At 40.4% G+C, this 23,607-nt stretch overlaps 1 protein-coding gene and 1 long non-coding RNA gene across 8 annotated transcripts in view; one reads left to right on the forward strand and one right to left on the reverse strand.

Annotated features, from left to right (window-relative positions):
* LOC138752896 (F-box/WD repeat-containing protein 1A-like) overlaps window positions 1-6,296 on the reverse strand; it is a 32,169-nt gene extending 25,873 nt beyond the window's left edge. The window contains exons 1-3 of the mRNA XM_069915507.1: window positions 6,233-6,296; window positions 4,480-4,666; window positions 249-345 (exon numbers count right to left, since the gene is read on the reverse strand). Of these exons, the coding sequence (XP_069771608.1) occupies window positions 249-345; window positions 4,480-4,666; window positions 6,233-6,296 (348 nt within the window). The remainder of the gene's footprint in view (window positions 1-248; window positions 346-4,479; window positions 4,667-6,232) is intronic.
* A 10,028-nt stretch (window positions 6,297-16,324) lies between these two features.
* Window positions 16,325-23,607, forward strand: part of LOC138753897 (uncharacterized) — a 154,351-nt gene continuing 147,068 nt past the window's right edge. For all 7 annotated transcript variants that reach the window (XR_011351498.1, XR_011351499.1, XR_011351500.1 and 4 more), the window contains exons 1-2: window positions 16,325-16,479; window positions 23,214-23,321. This is a non-coding gene — a long non-coding RNA (uncharacterized lncRNA). The remainder of the gene's footprint in view (window positions 16,480-23,213; window positions 23,322-23,607) is intronic.

Here is a 23,607-nt window from a genome sequence, read left to right on the forward strand (position 1 = left end):
TTCAGACAAGATGTTAAATGAAGCCCTTGGTCAGGTGGATGTGACCATCCTGAGAAACCATTTCAGTCGGCAGTTTTCTGGACAACATTCATCACAGCTATTGTCTGGATTGTATCTTGGTGACGTTTGTGCTTGCAGTGAGCAATCTGGGTGCGTTTTTCTTGAGATGTATTTAATTAGCAATGTTTCCTGCAATAATGTTTACCCTAAGCAATCAGTGTGCCTGCCGAAGAAATTACATCCCTTACCTCTATATCTTGTATGATCTGGGGGTATAGAGATCTGTAGAAGGAATCTGGAGGCAAAATACCATCGGAGGGTTTGTTTTTGAACAGATACTGGATCCTGTAGATAAAAAAAGTTCTTTAGCGTCAGTGGAATTGTACATAAATTTTAGCATCACCACTCAGAACCCAATGGCAGGGAGGGTAATCACATTGGGAACATTTTAGGTAAAAGTAAAGGTTCCATTGTTGTCACGTAATACAACATTTAGAATGTAACATACATGAAATTCTTTAACTTTTGTCTACCGTAAGAGTCACAACTTTGTACAGCACCCCTCACAGCAACCGACAGCACCTGGTGTCCCGAGGTGGTCTCCCCCCCAGTTACTGACCAGGCCTGTGCTTATTTAGCTTCCGAGATCTGACAATCAGTATTGTCAATAACCTGCAGTATTTGAGACCTTTAAACTGAGTCTAGAGTTGGCACCAAAAGGCAGACATACTTCAGCTAAACCCCAGGATTCTGCACATTATTTGGTGCTCCGGAACTTGCTGCAAATTCTCACATCATTTATGTACAACCATGTTCAAATTCATGCAAACATTTGATGCCATGGGTTAAACTGCCACATGCAGAAGTGGGACCAGGAAACAAATTTCCAACAAGCAAGAGGCTTTCAGCTGAGGTTTATTGTCACAAAGCTAACAAGAACAACAGATAAAACAAAGAACAGTTAGAGAGAGATCAGTTAGAATAGAGGAAGGGCAACATTATTTTACTAGTGTGAGGCACATTCAACAATCTGAGAGTAGCAGGAAAATTTGAACTTAGTGGAGGTAAACAAGAAGCCTGCAGATTCTAGGGTGTATGGGTGCACACAAAGTTCTGGAGGAACTCAGCAGCGTGCTATCAATCATGGAAAACAATAGGCTGTCGACATTTTGGGCCTGATCCCTTACTTCATACCTGATGAAGCACTCAGTCAGTTGAACCTGGTGGTGTGTGATCTCGGTCATGAATCTTCTTCCCATTGAGGAGGGTGAAGGGAGTATGGCTGGGGTGGGATGTGTCCTTTCCAGGCTGCTTTTCAGAGGCAGTGGGAAGTATGGATGGAAATGATGGAGAGGGAAGGTGTGTTTATGTAATGATCTGAGCTGTGTTCAGAGCTCTCTGCAGTTCTTGTTGTCTTTGGCAGATTTCCTGTATCATGTATTGATGCATCCTGACAGGTTGTGGGTGAACCAGGTCAGGTTGTTGGAATATTTATGCAAGGACTAAAAGCTAGACATTATCATCACCTCAGAATCATTGATATGGTCTGATCAGTGAGCTCCACTTCTCTTCCATAAGTCAGTGACCAACTCCTTGGTTTTGCAGACACAGAGGGAGAAGTTATTGACTTGTACGAAGTCACTAGTCCCTCTGCCTCCCTATTATGTTCCATTGTGTCATTGTTCAAGCTCCGGCCAACAATGGTGGTATCACCCACACATTTGTATCTGAAGTTGGAATGGTATTTGGCTACAAAGTAATGCATGTACAGTGAGTATAGTGGGAGTATAATGATTTTCTTTTGTCACTTTAAGCAGATAATTAAAATTGCATTGAGAATACTGTATGTTTCATGCAATAAACCTTTCCTTGGTGGTGTTAGGCTTCAAGTTATTGGAGCTGCCCTCTCCTGGGCAAATGGAGAATTTTTCACCATGTTCTTTTGTCGTACCCTGATAATAGTGAAAAGGCACTGGAGTTTCAGAAGCTGAGGAACTTGCCCCCAGCCACTGACCTGTTCCTGTACACAAGACATAATGTACTGCATGTAATGCAGCTATCTTACAGTCCCAGTTAGCCAGATTCTGGTGTGTGGAGTTTGCTTTCTCTCCCAAATGTTTTCTTTTAATACATACTGGGTGCTCTGGTTTCCTCATTCATCCTCAAGACATGATGGTTGGTAGGTTATCCCCGAGTGTGAGTGGGTGGTAGAAGAATCAGGGATGTCAATGGGCATGCGAGAAGAATACATATTGATCAAGGCAAAGATTCCCAAATGTAAATAAATCTGCCTTTACTGTCTGACTAACCCAAACTCTGGATCACCTCCTACTGCACCAGTCCAAATAACATCTCATTTTTCTTGTACTAAAGTACCCTGTGCCAAAATCAGAATCAGAGCACCACTCCCAACATCCTGTCTTATATGTCCTCTAACAATCAATACTCACAAAAGGATAGATGAACTGGTCATTTGTCTCACTGCGGGGTCTTGCCATGTGCTGAAGAGGTGCTATCTCAACAGACAAGGTCACTCCCACAATCAGAGATTCATTTCTGTAATATTTAAATGTGGACAATGCTGCTGGTTGGATAAACAACAGTGATCAGTGTTCTCTTTCACAACTTTTAAGTCATTGAAAAGTTATCAGCACCTCTGATCTCCCAACCATGGCGAGAACTTCAAGTCATTTCAAGCCTGCACTTCATCTTTGTTCAAATGATTTAATACAGGTATCCATGTCAAAGGTGTTCAGGAAAGTTTTCTAAATCAATATATCGAGGTACCAACTAGAGAGAGTGTAATAGGAAACAAGGTAGGACAAGTGACAGAAGTATGTGTAAGGGAACACTTTGGGTTCAGTAATCATAATGCCATTAGTTTCAAGATAAATTAAGGATAGGGTATGGTCCTCAGGTTGAAATTCTAAATTGGAGAAAGGCCAATTTTGAAGAAATGATAAAGGATCTAGAAAGCATCGATTGGGAGAAGTTGTTTTCTGGCAAGGATAAGCTTGGTGGATGGAAGGCCTTTAAAGGTGAAATTTTGCGAGTGCAGAGTTTGTGAGTTTCTGAAAGAACTAAAGGCAAATTTAACAGGCATAAGGAACCTTGGTTTAAGAGGAATATTGAGGATCAGGTAAAGGCATAGAGAAGTGTACAGCTGGTATAGGCAACAAGCAAATTAAGTACTTGATGTGTACAAACTTAAGATGGAAATGAAGAAAGATAAGACACGGGGTTGCTTTGGCAGACAAAGTGAAAGAAAATTGTACGGACTTCTGCAGATAAAGAATCGCAAGGACAAAATTGGTCCTCTTGTACATTAGTGTGAACGGCTATGTACAGAGTCAGAAGAGATGGGGGAGATCTTAGCATGGGTTTCGAAGTTCAATGTTCAGATTTATTGTGAGAGCTCAAATGACATCACATACAACCCCGAGATTCTTTTCCCTGTGGAGAAGGCAGAATTACCATTTTATTGGTAGTGCAAAAAACTGTACTCAAGAAGATATGTACACATAGAAATAAATAAAGAAATGTAACCAAACTGAATGTGCAATACAGAGAGATAAAATTAACTTAGGAAACTGAGACTGAATCCAGGGAAGTGAGGCAAACAAACAGTCAGGTTAGCACAAACAACAACCTTGCATTCAGTGTCACCAAATCTAAGGAGCTGATTGTTGACTTCAGGTAGGGAAAACCAGATGTTTATGATTCAGCTGAGAAAATTTAACTCCTTGGGAGCCACCTTCTCAGAGGATCTTCTCTGGACCCAACACACAAATGGCATCTTGAAGAAAGCAGTAAAAACACAACATGCTGGAGAAGCTCAGCAGGTCAAACAGTGTCCTTTATGTAGCAAAAGCAAAGATAAATAGCCCTTCATCAAAGTATGAGAAAATGCCGGCAAGCATCTGAACAAAAGAGCGGGGGCGGGGGAAAGGGGGTATGTGTGGCAAAGGCAGGAGAAGATAGGTGGAGAAAAGAGGGAGAGGACAGCAGGAATGCAGGGGAGGAGAAATGGCTGGGCTGGATGGATGAAAGAATTGGAAAGACAGGAAAAGGGGGAGGGGAATGAAAAGGCAAGAGGTTTAATGTAAAGCATTAAAGTGAATGTTCATACCATGAGACTGGAGGGTGTCCAAATGGAAAATAAGGTGTTGTTCCTCCAATCTGTGGTTCGTCAGGGTGGGAAAGTACATAAGGCCATGGACAGACATGTGAGCGTGGGAGTGTGACCCTGACATTTAAATGGTTGGCCACTGGACACTAGCAGGATATTCCACTGTTTTGTTTCTACCTGCGATGCTTGCTGTTCTGCCTAGACTTGTAACTGGGAGAGGAAATAAATGGCGTCCAACACCATGCCCACCTCAGCTCAAAATAATAGCACCCATAACTGGAACAGTTCAAGGTACTATTTGGCAGTGGTATTGTCCACAGGGTTTATGTGAGCACACAAGTAAACCTTACCATCCCCTCCGCTCTGAAAGCCCCTTCCAGAGGGTGTCTGTGCGCACCATCCTCTCCATCAATTTCTTCCAGAGCATCCCATCGGAGATGACACGGTACCATTCTTTACACACCAGTTCCGCGGCACACAGCGATCGGGCATCCAGAAATGAGAGGATGTTCTCTGCAATGTGATCCAGACCACGGGCTAAAGAGATAAGTGAAGATAATTACAATAGAGTTGTTAATATTCAGAGTTTCAGAACTAGTATGTCCCAGAGGTGGGGAACCTGCTGCCTTCTCGGCCATCATGTGTGTTCACAATTTCCATAGTTCCAACTAAGCCACAGAAAAGGATATAAACAGTCAAACTGGGAAAGTGTTTAACAGGAGAACAGTAAATTTTGAAGGGATAAGCCAGGAACTAGCGAGAGTAAGTTGGAAACAGATGTTTAAGGGCGAAAGCGCAGAGGTAATGTGGAGGGCTTTTAGGGATCACGTGTGCAGGGTTCAAGATAGGTTTGCCCCACTGGGATAAGGAAAAGATTGTACGAAAGGGGAACCATTGCTGATGAAGCAGGTGAGGCAGTTAAGCCAAGAGGCAGAACGAAGAATACTTTAAATATAGGAAAGAGGAAACAGAAGGTGCTCATGAGAATTGTATGGTAGGCAGGAAGGAGCTTCAGAAAGGACATGAGAACTTGAAAGGGGAAAAAGAAGGCCTTGGCATGTGGAATTAAGCAGAACCCCAAGTCAGTCTATGTGTACATAAAAAACAGAAGGATTATGAGAATGAAGGTGAGGCTGATATAGGATAAGGGAGACAAGATGGGCCTGGAGTCAGTGGAGGTTCGGAGGTCCTAAACGAATACTATGTGTCAGATTCCACAAGAGAAAAGGACATTCATGACAGTGAATTTGAAATTGAACAGCCCTGCATTCTAGAGAATGCAGAGGTTAAGAAAGCAGATCTGCTGGATTTTCTTAAAAACACCAAGATTGATAGCCCCCAGGACTGGCTGATATATACCCAGGGTCAAGATAGCTGGGACAGTAGCTATGATCTTTTAATCGTATTTGGCTCTGGGAGAGGTTCCAGAGGATTTGAGAATGTCAAATGTAGTCCCCTTCCATAAAGTAATAGGGAGAATCCTGGGAATTATAGATCAGTGAATCATACGTCAATCATGAGCAAACTAATGGAGAAGATTCTTAAGGATGGGATCTTTGATCATTTGGAGAACTAGAGTCTACTCTGGGATATTCACAATGGCTTTGTAAAGGGAAGGTCATGCCTCAGAAGTCTAATTGAGATTTTTGAGGAGGTAACTTAAGAAATTGATGAGGGTAGCATGGTAGATGTGCTTACATGGACTTTAGCAAAGCATGTGGTAAATCAACCACGAGAGACTTATCCAGAAATTCACGAGCCACGGGATTAGTAGAACCGTGGCTGTGTGGACAAATAATTGACTTGTATGAAGAAAGCAGAGAATAATGATGAAAGGAAAGTATTCTGCCTGGACGATGGTAACTAGTGGAGTGCTGCAGGAATCTGTTCTGGGGCCTCTGGTACATGTGACTGTTAAAATGACCTGGATGAAGAGGCAGAACGATGTCCAGTAGGTTTGCAGTTGACATGAATGTTGGAGAAGGTGTGAATGAAGCTGAGGTTTGCCAGAGGTCACAAGAGGATATAGAAAGAAAAGTTGAAGATGGGTTTCAATCTGAGGATTTGTGAGTTGCTGCATTTTGGAAGGACTATTCAGAATACCGAGTACAGGGATAATGGTTAGTTGCTTAAGCATGTGGATGCATACCTCAAGGTCACCGTACATGTTGATAGGATATGTAAGAAGGACTATGGGATGGTGGTATTCACTAATAGGGGGATTGAATTCAGGAGTAGAGACCATTGTGTTTAATACTGGTCACCTCATTATTGGAAAGACTTGGAGGCTATGGAGAGAGTGCTGAGGAGATTTTCCAGGATGTTGCCTTGATTGGGAAACATATCCTATGAGGCAAGGTTAGCAGAGCTGGTATTTTTCACTTTGTAGCATAGAAGGATGAGAGGAGACTTGACAAAGGTCGACGAGGTAAGGTGAATGACAAGCATCAGTTTCCATGGGAAGGATCAACAAACACAAGATGACAAAAGTACAAAGTTAAGGGAGGGAAGTTTAGGGGAGACATCAGGGGTAAGATTCTATTTATACAGAGTATACCTTGTTGAGGATGGTGCTGGAGGCTGAAACATTGGGGGAATTTAAAGACTCAAAGAGACACGTGAATGAAAGGCAAAGAGAGGGCTATGAGTTGGGAAGGTTTAGCATTTCTTTTTCGAAGGAATATATGTTCGGCACAACATCGAGGGCCGAAAGGTGTGCTCTGTGCTGCATTGTTCTATGTTCTATGAAGAGGGAAATATTAGGGGTGACGCCATGGGTTGAATTTTTACAGCGACAGGTGTAGGTTCTTGGAACGCCTTGCCAACGATTATGGTTGGTGCTGTATAATGAAGGGATTTGAGGGGATTCTAGGAGCAAGGATGAAAAAAAGTAAAGGGTTACAAGGTAGTCAGGATTAAGTATTTTTTATGGTAGGTATATGTATATGCATAACATCAAGTACTGTGTTCTATGACTGAAATATCACCAGTTAAAACTGAATGGATAGATTTAGACTTCATTGGAAAGAGGTGTAAGTTATCAATGGGGCTGTGAGGCGGGTAGGCTGGCTCAGGCGAGAAACGCGAGTTGGGTCTAGTTGAGATTGAAGAGGAAGGGGAAATATAAGAAGGGGATCTCACAGGTTGTTTTTGATGTCTGGATATTACAGGGTGAAGTGATCGTGGGTCTCCAGAATGTCCTTACCACATATCCAGAATGTGGCAAGGAATGATCAAAGCATATGGAACTTTATTCCAAAAGGACAGCATTATTTTCCAGAAAAGAGAGGCTTTATTGTAATATACAGGGGATTGGTGGAGTCATGTCTGGAATAATGCGCACAATTCAATGGACACCGAAAAAACCAAATGTAGCATGGTCAGAAGCAGTCGAGATAACGTTCAGCAGACGATGTAGTGATATGATAGAGGAATTCATGCAACAGATGCGAGAAAAGTTGTGTCTGTGTTCTTTGCGATTCAGAAACATGATGTGTTTTAGCAATCAAAGGATACCCACACACACAAACTTCAGACAGATAGCACCCGAGGTCAGGATCGAACGATGATTTCCTGTGCTTGGAGGCAGCCGTTCTTGCTGCAGCTGCTCAACTGTGCAGCCCGTGGGAGAGGGGAAGCTGAGAATCGGACAGGGATATCAGTAATGAGGAACAACGAGCAATACAAGGACCGTACACAATGACCAACAGATGCCAGACCACCTGGAACAATAAACATTGGCAGAAAAACGAATGCGATTTTATGAACGTCGAAGTTCACGGTGAACTTCATTGAAAGATCTGTGGGGTGTATGAGAGGCAACACTGATTTTCAGTTAAAATAATTGAGGGCTGCGACCTGAACTCTATTTCCACTTAATTATCTGTTATCCACAATCTACACGACAACACATGCAGTTCCCTTTCCTCCACCTTATCCATGAGTTCCCTGCAACAGTAGATTCTCCTTCAGGATCGATGTCCCGCAGCACATGGACATATTCCCAATCATAATATGTATCGCTTTTCTCCAATTATGTTCGATCACAGACACCGGATTCCCAGGAGGGAAATCCATGCAACAACGGGGCACCACTTCTCTGGACCGGAATTTAGTGAAACCAGGAATAGCCGATCCCAGACATTCAGAAAATTAAAAGTTGCACCAATCCTTGAATGGAACCACAGATGGAAATATTCAAACACACTCTGGATGTTGGAAATATGAAATGAAACTGAACATAATGGAGAACTTGGAAATATTCAAATATGCTGCGCAGGTCCCAGTCGGGGACAATTAACAGCATCGCCCAGATAATTTTTGAATAATTTATTTATAGTTTTCAAAATTGAACTCATCTGTCACCAACAGTTTTTAACAAATCTGTGTCAATTACAGCTTATTCTAATCTCGTCTATGCGTATTCTCTGTCAAGTCCAAGGCTAACACTCCTTTCCCTTTCTCCCATCCCCACCCCATTCCCTTGACCTCAAATACTTAACACAAAGAGGAAAATAAGAAACATTAAAAAAAAATTAAGACATTAAAAAGTACAAAATCATATCGAGGAGTTATGGTTCTGGCCTGGCCCATCGGCTAGAGATTGGGGCGATTTCACTTTGATTTCCTGACTTTTACTGGCTGGACTGAGGTGGTCGCTGTGCCCCCAACCCCCTCTCCAGCCATTGGGAAGGAATCGGAGTGAGCGAGACCGCGAGGCAAAGAGGTATTTTTTTCACAGCCGTCCTCCTATATGTCTCAGATACAGCTGCCATTTTTTATGGAAGTTGCCATACCTTCCCCTCAAGTTATAGGTAACTGTCTCCAGGAGAATTCATGCTTGCAGCTTCCTGATCCATTGTGCAATACTCAGCCAAATGTCGGATTTCCAGGTAACCGCTATGCACTTCCTGGTCACCACCAACGCGATCATTAGGAATTGAATTTGGAAGCATCATTTTAAGTCTTAGGTCCATTATATTACCCAGCAGAAACAGGTCAGGGTTCTGTGGGAAATCTTTACCAATAGTTTTCCCTATGAATTCAACGAGTTCTCGAGTTCGGTCCAGAAGGACCTCACTTTGGTACATATCCACGTCGAATGCACAAAGGGTCCTATATCAATGCGGCATCTAAAAGAATGATCCGACAGATCAGTTATTGACCTGCATATTTTTTGCAAGTCAGGTACAGCTGATACAAAAATATTACATTTCACTAGCCTGTACCCGTACCTTGCATTGATCACTGCTGTCATGCTGGGCCGACCAGCACCGCTGATCAATTGTTATTCAAAGTCCAACTCCCACCTCTGTCTGGATTTATGGTGACCATTTGTGTCCTTCTTCTTGGAACAGGGAATACATTGGCAAAATGAATTTCTAGGTGATCCCCCTTCGAATCAAGGTCTCTTAGTCACTGCACTTTAGTGGGGACAGTTGGACCCAATTTGATCTGCAAAAAAAGATACTATCTGAAGATAGCAGTGGAATATCTTATTTTACAAATTGTAATTCTACCTAAGAAGCTGAAATGACATTACTTGTCCTTCATCGGAATAATCGTCCATGTACCTGATGCCATTCCAGCACCAGGAGTGCAGGATCCTGTTACCCATTGTCAGAGGTTTTAGCCGGTTTGAGGTAAGGGGAGTTTCTGGAGACAGCCGTAGTTTTATTCCTAAATACTGATTTATGTCACCCAAAATGCGAAAAAACTGCTTTAGTATGGCACTGCATGCTTTCGAAGATAGCAATTTGGCACCCCACTTGGAAATAAAGTCCTCTGCTACTCTCAAGCATACCAAGCACAGACCAATTCATACCAAGGATCGTACCTCTTCCCCCACCTGCAAAGAGTGAGGAGATGAATGTTATTGGGCTGACCAATAGTATTTGTTAAAGACCGGCATCTGTAATCCACCAACACTAGAGTCTCAGGTTAATTTCTCCATAGAGATCCTGGCTACCTTCCTGTTCCATAAGTATTTTTTTATCCAACTGATTGAAGCCCCTGGGCAATGTCACAGGCAAGTTCTGAAAGTGATATTGGTCTTGGCAACACATTCTTTTTTAATGCAGTTGACCCTGCCAATCTCTTTAGGTGCTCCTCGAATTTTTCCCAGCAAGGGAAATTTAATTTATGCAAATTATTTAGTTTATTCTCTCTTTTAATTCCCAAGTACTTGATACCATTTTGTGGCCACTTTAGGTAATTATTTTTCTGACATTGACTGTAATCCCCCTCCATAAGTGACATGATCTTACACTTATCCCAATTTATCTTGTACCAGAGAATCTCCCCATGGTCTTCCAGAGTAGAGGGCAGCTTCGGCAATGGGTTTATTGGGTCTGTCAAATATATCAGTACATCATCAGCAAATAAACTGATTTTATGTTTTTCATGTGCCACTTTGAACTGCTTAATGTGTGGATCATGATGAATGGCATCAGCCAAAGATTCCATGCCAGTATGAACAGAGCTGGAAATAGTGAGTATTCCTGTCTGCTTCACCTTGTGAGTGGGAAGGCTGAAGAAATGTTCCCCTTAGTCACCACTTTTGTATTAGGTGCATAATAAGGCACCCGAATCCAACTAATCCTATCACTATTTTCTCCACAACTATGAATAAAAATTTCCACTTTAACCTGTCAAATAACTTTCCTGCATCGGGAAGAATGGCGAGCCACCCCCCCACCCCCCAACTATTTCTGGCTTGCGCCAAATTTATTCTACTTAGCAGTCTGCCAAAGTTATCAGTTGCCTGCTTTTTCGCACAAAGCCCATTTGATCTTTCTTCATTAGTTCTGGCAAATGCTTCGCCAATCCGCCAGATAAACTTCATATGGAGTGCAAGTGCAGTTAGACTCACAAAACAGATGTATCTGTGCTCTTACAAATCTCCAAATTTCTTTAACATCAATGTATTAAGATGCCATCTGTATACCGTTTCCTGTTTGTCCGGCATCTCTATCCTGACTACTCAAGGTGAATGATCTGAAAGTAGTCTCACCATGCACTCAGTAACCTCTATATGGGCTAAAGCCAGGAAAACATCTATACTAGAGTAGGAGTAATGCTGACTCGAGTAGAAGCAATAATCAGATGCTTCTGTCTCCTCACATCTGTCTCGTTCATCTTCTTCATACTGCAAATAGTGCCAGTGGCCATCTCTGTTTTCATTATTATTTTCATTGACTTGTCCAAAACAGGATCCAAACAAAAGTAAAAAATACTCGACAAATTAGAATATACTCTTTTGCTTCTGCCAGAAGAAAATGTCCTGCCTAAATTTTTCATCTTCTATATTTGGGTCGTATAGATTCTCGAGGGTCCAGGATTGGAATATATTTGACAGTGCACCACTACAAATCTACCATTTTTATCCATTCATTAGAACACTTCCTGATCAAAATTTCCACCTCCTTGCTTTCAAACCGAATGAGAAAGCCAGTACCTGGCCCACCCATCTTCTTAATTTATTGTTTTCGAGTTCTGTGAAATGAGTTTCTTCGAGCAAGGCCAGGTCCACTCCCAATTTCTTTATGTACGCCAAGACTCTTTTTCTCTTAATCTTTCCATTCAGACCATTCACATTGAAATTCGGAAATGTAATACATTTAGCCAGTTATTGTACCAATATTTCCTTTGTACATTCGTCGCTCAAAGATCCTTCCTCATCCAGCCCCTTATTATAAGCCATCCTAGTCAGCAGCCACATCATTTCAATGAGTTACAGACATCCGTTTTCAATCATCTAAATTGTCCACAACTCAGTCAGGTTTGTATTCTCTTTAGGCTTTTTCAGGTGCATTCTACGCTAAGAGCGTCCCTGAAGAAGCGGCCCTTCAAATTGTCCTTCAGGTGGCAGCGTTTAAAGCGCAACGCTGGCCACCTGAAGGACGCCGCTGCACAGGATGCGGCTCTGAGCACAATGGGGCTCCTGCCCAGTGTCAGATGTGATCAGCAGCCTGACCCTTTAACAGCTGCATTCAGGCGGCTGGAGGAGCCACGGAGCTGGGCTGATTATCCCTCTCGGAGGAGGGAGACGTCGCTCGCCTCTCCTGCACATTCAGCTGGCCTCAAAACAGCCGCACATTGCCTAAACATGCGGCTTTACATGCGGGGCAATTGGCCACCTGAAAGTGCCTTCTGTTTCACTCCAGAAGAAGTCTTTCACTTGATCCAAGAAAGGGTTGCTGAAGGATATCTCCAATTCAGCCAACATCCATGCGCAGAAGTGATCAAAGTTTCGGGTTTACGAGACCCAAATAGAATAGTAAACTTACTAACTATCAAAGAGAAATTAAACAAGGAAGGGGCCCAGAGCTGATGGACAATAGGGCGGAGGATGAGAGAGGCGGAGAAAAAGTGAAGAGTCAGATGGGGGAACAAAAATGAGGAAGTCAATGGGGAAAGAAACTTTGGAGAGTAAAAATATATGCAGGTGTAAAATCACGACCGAAGGGGAAACGTGCAATCTGATTCACTCAAATCTAAAAGAAATCTGTCGACCGGTGACTGGTGATCCCTCCAGAAACAATGCTTTTCCTACTGATCTATGACAGAATTTTCATTCTGGATATGCGAATATTCAACGACTTCAGTGAATCTGGAGCCCGGACGGATGTGAAACTGAACAAGTTCTCAGTCAGCTGAGAGACCACAGCGGAATCACACCGTGCCAGAGAATTCACATCCAATCTCTGGCCCATCAATGAGAAATAAAGTCGTTGAGAGCAGGTCAGCGTCGTTCAGTTCTGCCACAGCGTCCAGAACAAGGAACACCAACCCCACCGCCCTGCATTGGTTGACCATGAATTTCGCAGATCAAGCTCATCAGCGTGCGATTCCACTCTGGCCACAAACTCAGCCTGTCAACTGCTGTCGTGTTCATGGGACTTGCCCGCACATTGAACTGTGAAAAGGAAGCCTGGCAACTTTACCGAGATAACGGCTTGGACTGAGACACCGGGTTAATTTAAAGGAATCCCCATCATTGAGCAGACGTCGCTCATCGATTTCATAACTATTAAACCGCATCCCATGAATGCGGTCCACATCCAACACGAGCAAATAACTGGCTGACTGGGAAAAACACGCCGGGTATATTTGCTCACCTGGAACACCGACAGCTGCCACAACAGGATAATAAATGGCAATGATTTGACTTAGTAACCAGGCTCCCATGTTCTCAGAGAAGTGACAAATCAAACGTCAATGAAACACATTTTTAACGGCATCTCTTCTTATAGAAGAGAGGAATCTCCAGCCGCACGGATCTCTTGGTAATTGATGTGAGTTGCATTCACTGAACAAACAAGTTATGTCACCTGCTCCCAGAATAACAGCATGTGGGGATTCCAGACTCAAAGTGGAAGATCCACCATCAAAAGGCATCGCTTGGATGCCATGTCAGAGAGCAATGATGACATGTATCAGGATCGTGAGAGGGTTGATGTACACTCATTGGGTCAGTGTGTTTCCCATGTTTCTGCGTCTGAAAGTGCTCTGCTTTGGTTGCATGAATGTGTGGATCCATAATAACTGAGGGCAAACTGAGAACTGCACCGCAGTCGAGGAAAGCAATTGGAAGACATTATAAAGAGACGTCAGTTTCACTGGAGTTATCAACATTTTCTTTTATCCTGACTCAATTCCTACTATTGGTGGGAATAATAAGATATCTTATGCTTGGTGTCAGAGGAAATGTTATAAATGAAGATTCTGCATCAGTATTTACCCAGGAGCTTTACGTGTAAATTCAAGATGAGGAGAACGGTGTGGGAAAGGCTCGTGTGCTCGGGACGTTTGAAAGAAAAGAACGAGATGGGTCTATTTCCGACATAAGTCGTGACAGACCTGAAGCGTTGATGACATTTATTTCAAATTATTGGAAGAGGGAAATACAGAGTCGATCTGGACCTTGACAAAATAATTGTTAAGAGGCGAGAGGACCCCAAATCCAAGCAGCAAAACCTGTGAACCACGACAAAGGGTTACTGAAACAAAAGTTGCTTTTCATTAACTTTGAATATGAAAATACAATCAAACTTTAACTTATCTCTATTGACTCACGTAACCTACTTAACCCCCTTCTAATTCTAAACGCATGTGTGTGTAAGTTCAGTAAAGTGCTTTCGTTCACAGTCCAATCTCACTGGTTGCAGCCAATTCTTGTACTGTGCACAGAAGTTAACATTAATTCAGTTCACCAGGTTTTCGTGCTCAACAGGTAAATAGTTACCACTCAGAAGGCTCTTGTTGGTTTTCAGAGAGAGAGAGATTTTATTGTTCCAGGACATCTCCATCTGATTCCATTTTAATCAGCCACTCCAGTCTATTGCTCACGAAACATGCCCATCTTTAGGGTTCTCTAGTTGATAACCTCTTTCTTTCAGATCATCACAGGGAAACACTGGACAGCCAGTCCTCTCCTTTGACCAGGCCGTCTTTCAAAGCTGGCCAGCTTGTTCCTCTGGAACCAATGTCTGTGTCTTTCTCCTCACTCTCTCTCTCTCTCACTCCCTCCAACTCTGAGAGCAAAGCTTGTTTTTTTACTGTTCTCTGACTGCGAACGTCATGACATTCCAGACAGTAAATGCTCTTTTCCAGACAAAGCTGCCAAATGCTCTTTTCCAGTCAAAGCTTCCAGACAAAGCTCCTACTGTTGTTACATTTGTTGCCTTTTGAAAATGATTGTCCATCATGAGTCTGAGCATCTTTCAAAAACACCTGCAAAATCTCTGTGTTTTAAAGTGTTTCTGTGTGACCTGCTCTAACAAACCTCTCCCAATTTATCTCCCAAATACCTCTATATACTCTGTTACAGTATATTCATCGAGTGACGAAATCGGAATGTGGTGCAGTTTCATAATTGCAGTTGAAAATTGCAGCCACCTACACATTCAAAACTCATATTAAACAAGTCGAAAGATATAATTATGATAGTTCTCAAGAACAATTGAACAGCATGTCAGGAATCTCAAAAGGGCTAAATTTGACATTGTCCTGTGTCAAGTTAATGGTTAATCTGTGAATGACTGTCCATTTACATCACTCCCTTTCCTGACATGTTCAGGTGACAATCTCCCTTTAGATTATTGCCACTGAATTGGCTATCCCCACATGTACCTGCATTACACTGCAAGAGCAATGCATTTGTGTACCATAATCTGTTCCTATTACCCTTCACTTGTCTGGAATCCCCCTCACAAATCAAACTGCCACTCGAGACTCATTTGACAATCTATTCACTTTCCGCTGATAGATCGTAAATATTTATTGTAAATCTCCATTGTCCCAGTGCTCAACCTTTTTCTGGTGCTCATAAATGGACTCACTTATTTCAGAAGTTTGCTTCCACCCTACCAATGAGTTCTCCATGTAATAACCTCTCTGAATTTACACAGCAATTTCTTGTGGAGAACTTCAACAAATACAATTAGAAAGTCCAAACACACCATGTCAATAGGTCCACTTGAGGAAGGAAGGAGTTAAAAGCCAGTGAGAGTAAAAGCTAGATTTTGCAGCATTCTTGTAAGGCAGGCAAGGCAATTCAAAAGGTCCAATTAGCACCATGACTAACTATAGGAATTTTTTCTGAACCAATCAATGAGCAGGTCTGATAAGAGGCTGTCAATCTTATGTTGCAATGGAATTAGTGCTTTGTAGCAATTGCATTGGGTAAGAATGTATAGTATAAACTTTTGATTGGGCCAAATATAACCTGACTCATGTGTAAACTGAACAAAGGTAAGGTGTGAACACAAGGTAAGTCTCTGCTAGCCTTTATAGAGAGAGTGTGGCGGTGTAAGCAGTGGAAGAAACACAGCCACTACTCCATGACCATCTGCACAGTTGTCTTTATGGCTGGGTGAGCGAGATTGTGGATCACACTGAGCCTCTTCACCCTCCAGTGCGGCAGGACCAGTGGGTGCTGCATTCCTGTTGAAACGTCGCAGAGCAATGTGTCCGGGCTGCTGGTCACCCAGACATCCCTGAGTTTGAGGCCCAAGATGGCGGTCCCCAGCACTGGTGGTAGAAACACCAAGACGACTGGCCCTGGTCAATTTGTTTTTATTCAAATTCAGCACGCTCCTTTAAGGGCAGCATGAGCTCAGTCACCTGGTGCATTGTGACATCATAATCGCTGCCCAGGGTGCACGCTGGAAGGGATGCTGGAGTCAGAGAGAAACCTCTGATGAGGCCATTTCCCCATGGCTACCCTGCCATGTGGTGATACAAGTGGGGCTGGTTCACCATGAGGATGTGCACCACCACACAACCACCCCCCAGAACCGGCTACATGTCCTTTCACTTTGGTGGCCAGCCCCGGCACTTGGGCATTGGTAAGGTAGTGGGGACACCTAACCAGGGTCCTCCAGTGGCTGCATTACAACCTATTCGTGTTGTTAGAGAATCTTTCATTAGAGATATTGTGGATTGTGTAGGTCCCTTGACGAAAACTCAGTCTGGAAATCAATACTTGTTAACAATTATGTGTGCAGCGTCAAGATTTCCAGAAGCTATACCATTAAGAAATATTAAAGCAAAAACGGTGGTGAAGGCTCTGGAAAGATTTTTCACAGTGTTCGGATTACCAAAAGAAATTCAGTGTGATCAGGGATCTAATTTTATATCTGGATTGTTTCAATAATTAATTGATGAGTTGGAAATAAAACAGATCACTTCATCTCCGTATCATCCTGAAACTTGCGGAGATTTGGAAAGATTTCATTCTAATCTTAAAATTATGATGAGGATTTATTGTTTGGAGAATGGGAAAGATTGGGATGAAGGTTTTCATTTATTGTTGTTTGTAGCAAGAGAGGTGTGAAGGGGTCATTAGGATTTAGCTTTAGGAATCGTGTTTGGACATCAGGTTAGAGATCCTTTGATGTTATTAAAAGAACAGTGGGTTAATGAGGATGAGCAATTGGACTTGCTGTATCATGTTTCTAAATTTCAAGTAAGGCTAAAAAAAGTGTGGACTTTAGCTCGAGAATTTAGAAATGGCTCAGTGTAAAATGAAGTGTTTATTCAATGAAAGCTCAAGTGAGGAAATTTAAGATAGGAAGTAAAGTTTTGATTTTTATTCCAACACATGACAATCCTTTGAAAGCTAGATTTTCTGGTCCATACACAATTAAATCAAAATTGAATGATATTATCTATGTTGTTAACACTCCAGATAGAAGGAATGAAACTCAGGTTTGTCACATAAATATGTTTAAACCTTATTATGAGAGTCATGGTGGTGGATACTAATCTGTATCAGAGGTGTTGGCTGTTGACAGAGTGGAGGAAGTGGTGGATCATGAGATTATGGAAATAAAATCTTGTGAGGGTAACCTTAAAGAAACCATGGGTCCTGTGCACTTGTCTAACTCAGAAATTTTGTTAAATATAGAGAAAAAGTTAGTTCATCTTAATTCACAAAAACAGATACAGTTGAAGAATTTAATTTTAAAGAACACATATCTTTTTCCAGACGTTCCAAAAAGGGCATCAGTGATTTATCACAATGTGGATGTTGGTGAGTCAAATCCCATTAAAAAACCCCCATACAGAATAAACATTCAGAAAAAGAAAATTATGGATGAGGAGGTGGGATATCTGTTGAGAAATGACATTATTAGTCCTTCAAACTCAGATTAGAATTTTCCTTGTATTCTAGTACCGAAACCAGATGGAACTGTTAGGTTTTGTACAGATTGCAGGAAGGTTAATGCAGTAACTAAAACAGATACTTATCCTATTCCAAGAATAGATGATTGTATTGATAAGATTGGAAAAGCTAAATTTTTTACTACATTGGATTTGTTAAAGGGTTACTGGTGTGTGCCTTTAACTGAGAGAGGAAGGAATATTTCAGCTTCTGTTACTCCATCTGGCTTATATGAGTACAATGTGTTACCTTTTGGCATGAAAAATGCTTCTGCAACATGTCAAGGAATGATTAATTCAATAATCGAAGGGTTAACACATACAGATGCCTAAATTGATGATTTGGTCCTAAAATGTGACAAATTGGAAGAACACTTGAAGGAATTGGACAAATTGTTTGCAAGATTATCCAAAGCAAACTTGTTAACTTAGCAAAGAGTGAATTTGCAAATGCCTTTGTGTCATACTTGGGTCATGTAGTTCGTCATGGCAAAGTTGCACCTATTCAAGCAAATTTGAATGAAATTTCTGAGTTTCCTATTCCCAATGGCAAGAAAGCAGTGAGAAGGTTTTTAGGAATGGCAGGGTATTATAGGAAGTTTTGCCGAAATTTTGCTGAGGTTGCTCTTCCTTTAACCAACCTTTTGAAGAAGGTGGAGAAATTTGTGTTTACTTTAGAGTGTCAGGCAGCTTTAGAAAATTTAAAGGATAGGTTATGCCATTGTCCTCTATTAAAATCTCCTGACTTTGATAAATCTCTGCAGCAGTGGATAGGAGTGAGGGAGCAGTAGGGTCAGTTTTATTGCAAAACCATAATGAAATCGACCATCGAGTTGTCTACTTTTCCAAAAATTAAAATGTTCATCAAAGGAACTATTCTACTATTGAGAAATAATTATTGGCAATTGTGTTATCTTTGCAGAATTTTGATATGTATTTCAGTACATCTCAAGAACCAATTGTGGTAATTACTGACCATAATTCTCTGGTGTTATTGAATAAAATGAAGAACAAGAAGATTGTTAAACTGGAGTTTGATATAACGAGAATATAATTTGCGAATTGTTCATATCAGAGGTTTAAATAATATAACAGCGGACTATCTATTAAGATGTTCAATTTTATCTTGTATAATATGCTGTCAACGTATTTATTATGACGTATATATTGTGAATTCTTATATTTTTGAGGTTTTAAAGACAATTTAGTTATTTCTGAATTTTAACTGAGTTAAAATTCCTTTAAAGAAAGGGAGGTGTTACAATATTAATATTTCAGGAGAATTTATAAGACTTAGAGTGGGTCATATACATACACACATCTTATTTGAAAGACTGAAGAATTCACATGGCAGGATCTCTGGAGAATGTAAGCACCTTTAACATGTAGGTGTTCATTGATCTGACATCATAAAATTCTTGACCATTGTCTTGCTGGAGTCATGCTGTCTATCAGTACCATTTCTGCAAAGTGTTCACCGAAAGGTCAATTCTGGATTGTTTAACTAAGATAACAACATGAGAAGAAGAAAGAACTCCTGTTGTTTTCTAGAGAAGGTGGGGTCTTGCAAGACACAGATCACATGCTCTTTTTGGAATTACAGTTGAAAAAGAGATAGAATTGAGTGAACAGCTCAGTCAGTCACTCAGTCAGTGTGTGGGACACTGACAAGTAACTGAGAAATGCAATCCAGGGAGAACTGTTTGAAAATTATGAAAGCAAGTTCCAGTGCAGTCGATGGCTGGAAGTGTTATCTGTCTGATGTTTCTCTTGAAATAGAGGAAGGAATGGAACTCTGTGGTAGCTTGAAGAAAGAGGTTACCATCAAGACGTCTCTGATGCGGCAAGTTTCATAAGTGAGACCCTGCGGTGACTTATGATTTTACCTCAGTTGTGGAAATCCTGGAGCAACAAATATCTCTCTCTCTGCAAACCCTACAAGAACCATCCTGAGCAGTAAACATCTACCTTTCAAGCACCAAGTGAACTTTATACATGTTAAATTCTGTGCACAGTGATTGCCTGCAAGCAGAGAACTTGGAAGAAGGCGAAGTGAGATTGAACTGTGAACTAAATAACTTTTCTTGAATTAACGCCCACATTACATACACGTGCACCTCGAATTAGAAGGGCGTAATTTTGGTATAATATAGAGTACAGTATAAGAATAGAGTTTAATTCAAGTTTGATTCTATTTTAAAGTTTGACATTATTTAAATATAACTTTTGTTTTGAAAGCCATTTGTCTTGGGGAATGTCTATTGCTGCTGGGTTTTGAGGTCCTTTGGGCTCATAACACAAGCGATTGGGCTGCTCCAGTATCCCACAGGATTCTAACTGGCACTTGATTAGATCCTTCTTTAACCAAAATGTAACCTTCAGTCAGAAATGGTTTAAAAATATCCCTAACTTTCCCACTCTGAACACAGGTGGTTCGTACCACCCCTTTCTATTACTTCCTTTTCAGTAGAGGACAATTTGCTCTTATGTGCCCTGGTTTCATACAATAGTGGTAAATAACACTCAAAAGTTTTTCCTTCATACATTTCTCTTCCTCTCTTCCTTTAACCTAACTTCCAGATTTTCTTTCTACTCTACTTGGATTGTCAGCAGTATTCCTTTGAAAGGATTTCCCTGGTGTCCGCTAAGGCAATTCTTGCCAAGTTTTTATATTATTCTCTTGAATATCGTCAGGAACACAATTTTTAATCTGCTCAATCAGAATGATTTTCCTAAATAAATCAAAGTTATTTTCTAGTTTCATTGAGGCACACCACCGATCAAAACACATAACCTTCCTAGAAGCAAAATCCAGCTAAGATTGGGTTGGTGCCTTTTTTAAACTCCTGAACTTTTGTCTATAAGCCTCTGAGACTAGTTCATCGGAGTATAGCCTGCTTCACAAATTTGTAATCAGCTGCTTGTTGTACCATGAGACACGAATACACCTGTTGGGCTTTCCCTTTAAGAACACTTTGTAGCAGGAGTGACCATTGGTCTGGTGTCCATTTTAAATTTACAGCTACTTTCTCAAAATGCTGAAAATGCTGGTCTATTTCATTTTCCTAAAATGAAAGAACTAACTTGTACTGACTCGAAACCTCTCCTCTTAACCAGCACGTGTGTTTTGGGCTTCTCCCTCTCCTTGCATTAGGGTCAGCTTCAATTTAGCTAATTCTAGCTCATGCTTCTGTTCTTTCTCTCTCTCTTCCCTTTCTGCCTGCCTTACTGCTTCCCGTTTGGCTTTCCTTTCTTCCTCTCTTTTTTCCTCTAACTCTTGTTTTCTCAAAGCCAACTTTACTTCCTCTGAAGTTTTCTCCTTTGGAAACCGTTCTAATACAGTTTCTTCAATAGCCCCTTTTCTACATAGTGCTTAACAATTTTTCAAGTAATTCCCTTCTTTTTCATCCCAGTTCTTACTGTAAGAAGATATAACTTGCAAACTCATACCTTCAGTTCTGATTTTTTACCCATTTTCCAAATAACCACTGAAGGGTTCGCTATGAACTGGTCAATATTCATAGTTGCTGGGTTTTCTGCTGGTGATTTATACCCTCACCGTTTATTGTTAATTTCAAGCTGGAGGTTGAGTTAAACTCAGACGACTGATAACTAAGCACAAGTCAATCGCCCCTAAAGCTTCCAAATGGGTTTGATCCTTGAGTATTTCCAAAGCGTAAAAAAAACGTTCAAAAATTTCTTATCATCACATCTTCAGGTGGATATATATTAAATAATATCCAATGTTCCGAAGGGTGAGAGTTCATCATGATATATGTACCCGTTAGATTCATAATTATTTTTTTCTCTTTTAATAGGTAATGTTTTGTTGATTAAAATAGCTTTTGAATTATAAGATGAGGAAATTTAAAATGTTGTGCCTCAGTTAAATCTGTTTCTCTTATAAATTCTCTATTTTTTATGTTTTTAAGTAGTCTTTATCATTTTTCCTTTTAACCTGATTCTGTATTTCATTAATATTAGTACTTATAAATTTCAATGTCTTCATTATATTAATTTTAATTTATTCATGTATCCCCATTTCAAATGCTCCAACTCTATTCCTCGAAAAATATCTATTTGAAGAATATTCTTTTTGACGATTCTTGATGGCACAAGTGACATAAAAATAGCAAGAATTTTAAGAAAAGAGAAGGAAAATTTTTAAAAAAAGTCCTAATTGAGTTGTCTTTACTTACTTATAAAATAACCACAACACCCTTTACATATTGGGTTGCGGTATAAACATTAATAGTGACTTGATCCTGCAGCATACAATCCTTGCTCCCCCAGAGAATATATTGACATATTTTCAAAAATGTAAAGACTTAATACAATCAAATCTTTACCATCTATAATAATATATACAGACCAATATTACTTTGAAGAAAAACCAATTTATGAATATTAACTGCCGATATCCTTTTGTTGCATTAATTCCACATTTTCCAGTTGATTTTCTCGCAACTGTTCAGCAAACTGCCTGGCTTTTACTGGGTCAACAAAAAAATTTATTATGTTTAAAGTGCCTGGATAATGTAAATTATAGCCTTTCTTCCATAATATTCTCTTTGTTGAATTAAATGCTTTACGTTTATTTTAATATTTAAAAACGTATATCTGGATAAACAATATTTAACTTCCATTATATTCCAGTCATTCTTGTCTTTCCCTGGCTCGTCAGTCAGCAAGTTCCCTTTTTGAGTATCATAACAATTTGACTAAAGTAGATTGTGGTTTTTGATTTGTATGAGGTATCGGTGTCAAAGCTCTGTGAGCTCTTTCAATTTCAATATTGTCTTCAAATTCTTCAGATCCTAAGACTTGTGGGATCCATTTATTTTAAAATTCTTTGATATCTTTACCCTCTTTGCCCTCATTCAAACCTACTATTTTTATATTGTTGTGTCTGCTAAACCTTTCTAAACATCAATTTTCTGAGTCAGTATTTCTTGTGTCTTAGTGACGTTTATTCATAATATCTGTTTTTTCCTTCACATCACCCATATCTCCCTCCATACCTTTTCTCTTTCTTCCACTTCTTCAAATTGCTATTCATGACCATCATTGCATTCTCTACAGGTTGTATTTTAACATCCATTTCTAATACACAGTTTCTATTAACTTTAATTTTGTACATCAGTGTTTCCATTAAAATTTTTAATTGTTTATCAAAATATTGTATATCCACTGTTTCAGTTTGAAGTTTACTTTTCTCTTTCTTATTTTTTTTTGTTTCTTCTAATACTTTTGGATCCATTTCTTCACATGATATAAAGTCTGTACCAGCGAATGTGTCTAATCTGACTTCCATTATAACTGAAATAGCCTCTTTCTTCAATGTCCTATTTAAAATGAGTTTCACGCATGCATATCTATTTGTATATGTGAAGTAATGTTTCTTTTCATGACTCAGTGAGCTACTGATAAAACTCGTACTACGCAGGACCAACCTGAGTTTGTTCAATTGAAGACCACACAAATGGAGTCACCTTTTCAGACCGCTCCTGGATCCACTTTACAGGTAAGGTCTCCTTCCTTATGATCTGTCATTTTCTTTGCTTCTTCTCTGTTGATCGTTGTAGTTTTGTCTTTTTTCGGAGTCATCTTCAAATTTTCCCCGACTATTTAACTTTCCATTTGTTAAATTGTTTTAAATAAGGACTTTACTTATTGTTCACTCTGTTAAATTTTCCCTGGAAAGCAGACTGGACCAGTTACTATTCCATCACTTGACACCCCCCCCTCCCACTTCCTGTAGTGAGGTAACCAGAACTGCACCAATACTCATAATTTAGCCTCACCAATGT

The sequence above is a fragment of the Narcine bancroftii genome, chromosome 2 (genome assembly GCF_036971445.1).
Source record: "Narcine bancroftii isolate sNarBan1 chromosome 2, sNarBan1.hap1, whole genome shotgun sequence".
Classification (NCBI taxonomy): Eukaryota; Metazoa; Chordata; class Chondrichthyes; order Torpediniformes; family Narcinidae; genus Narcine; species Narcine bancroftii.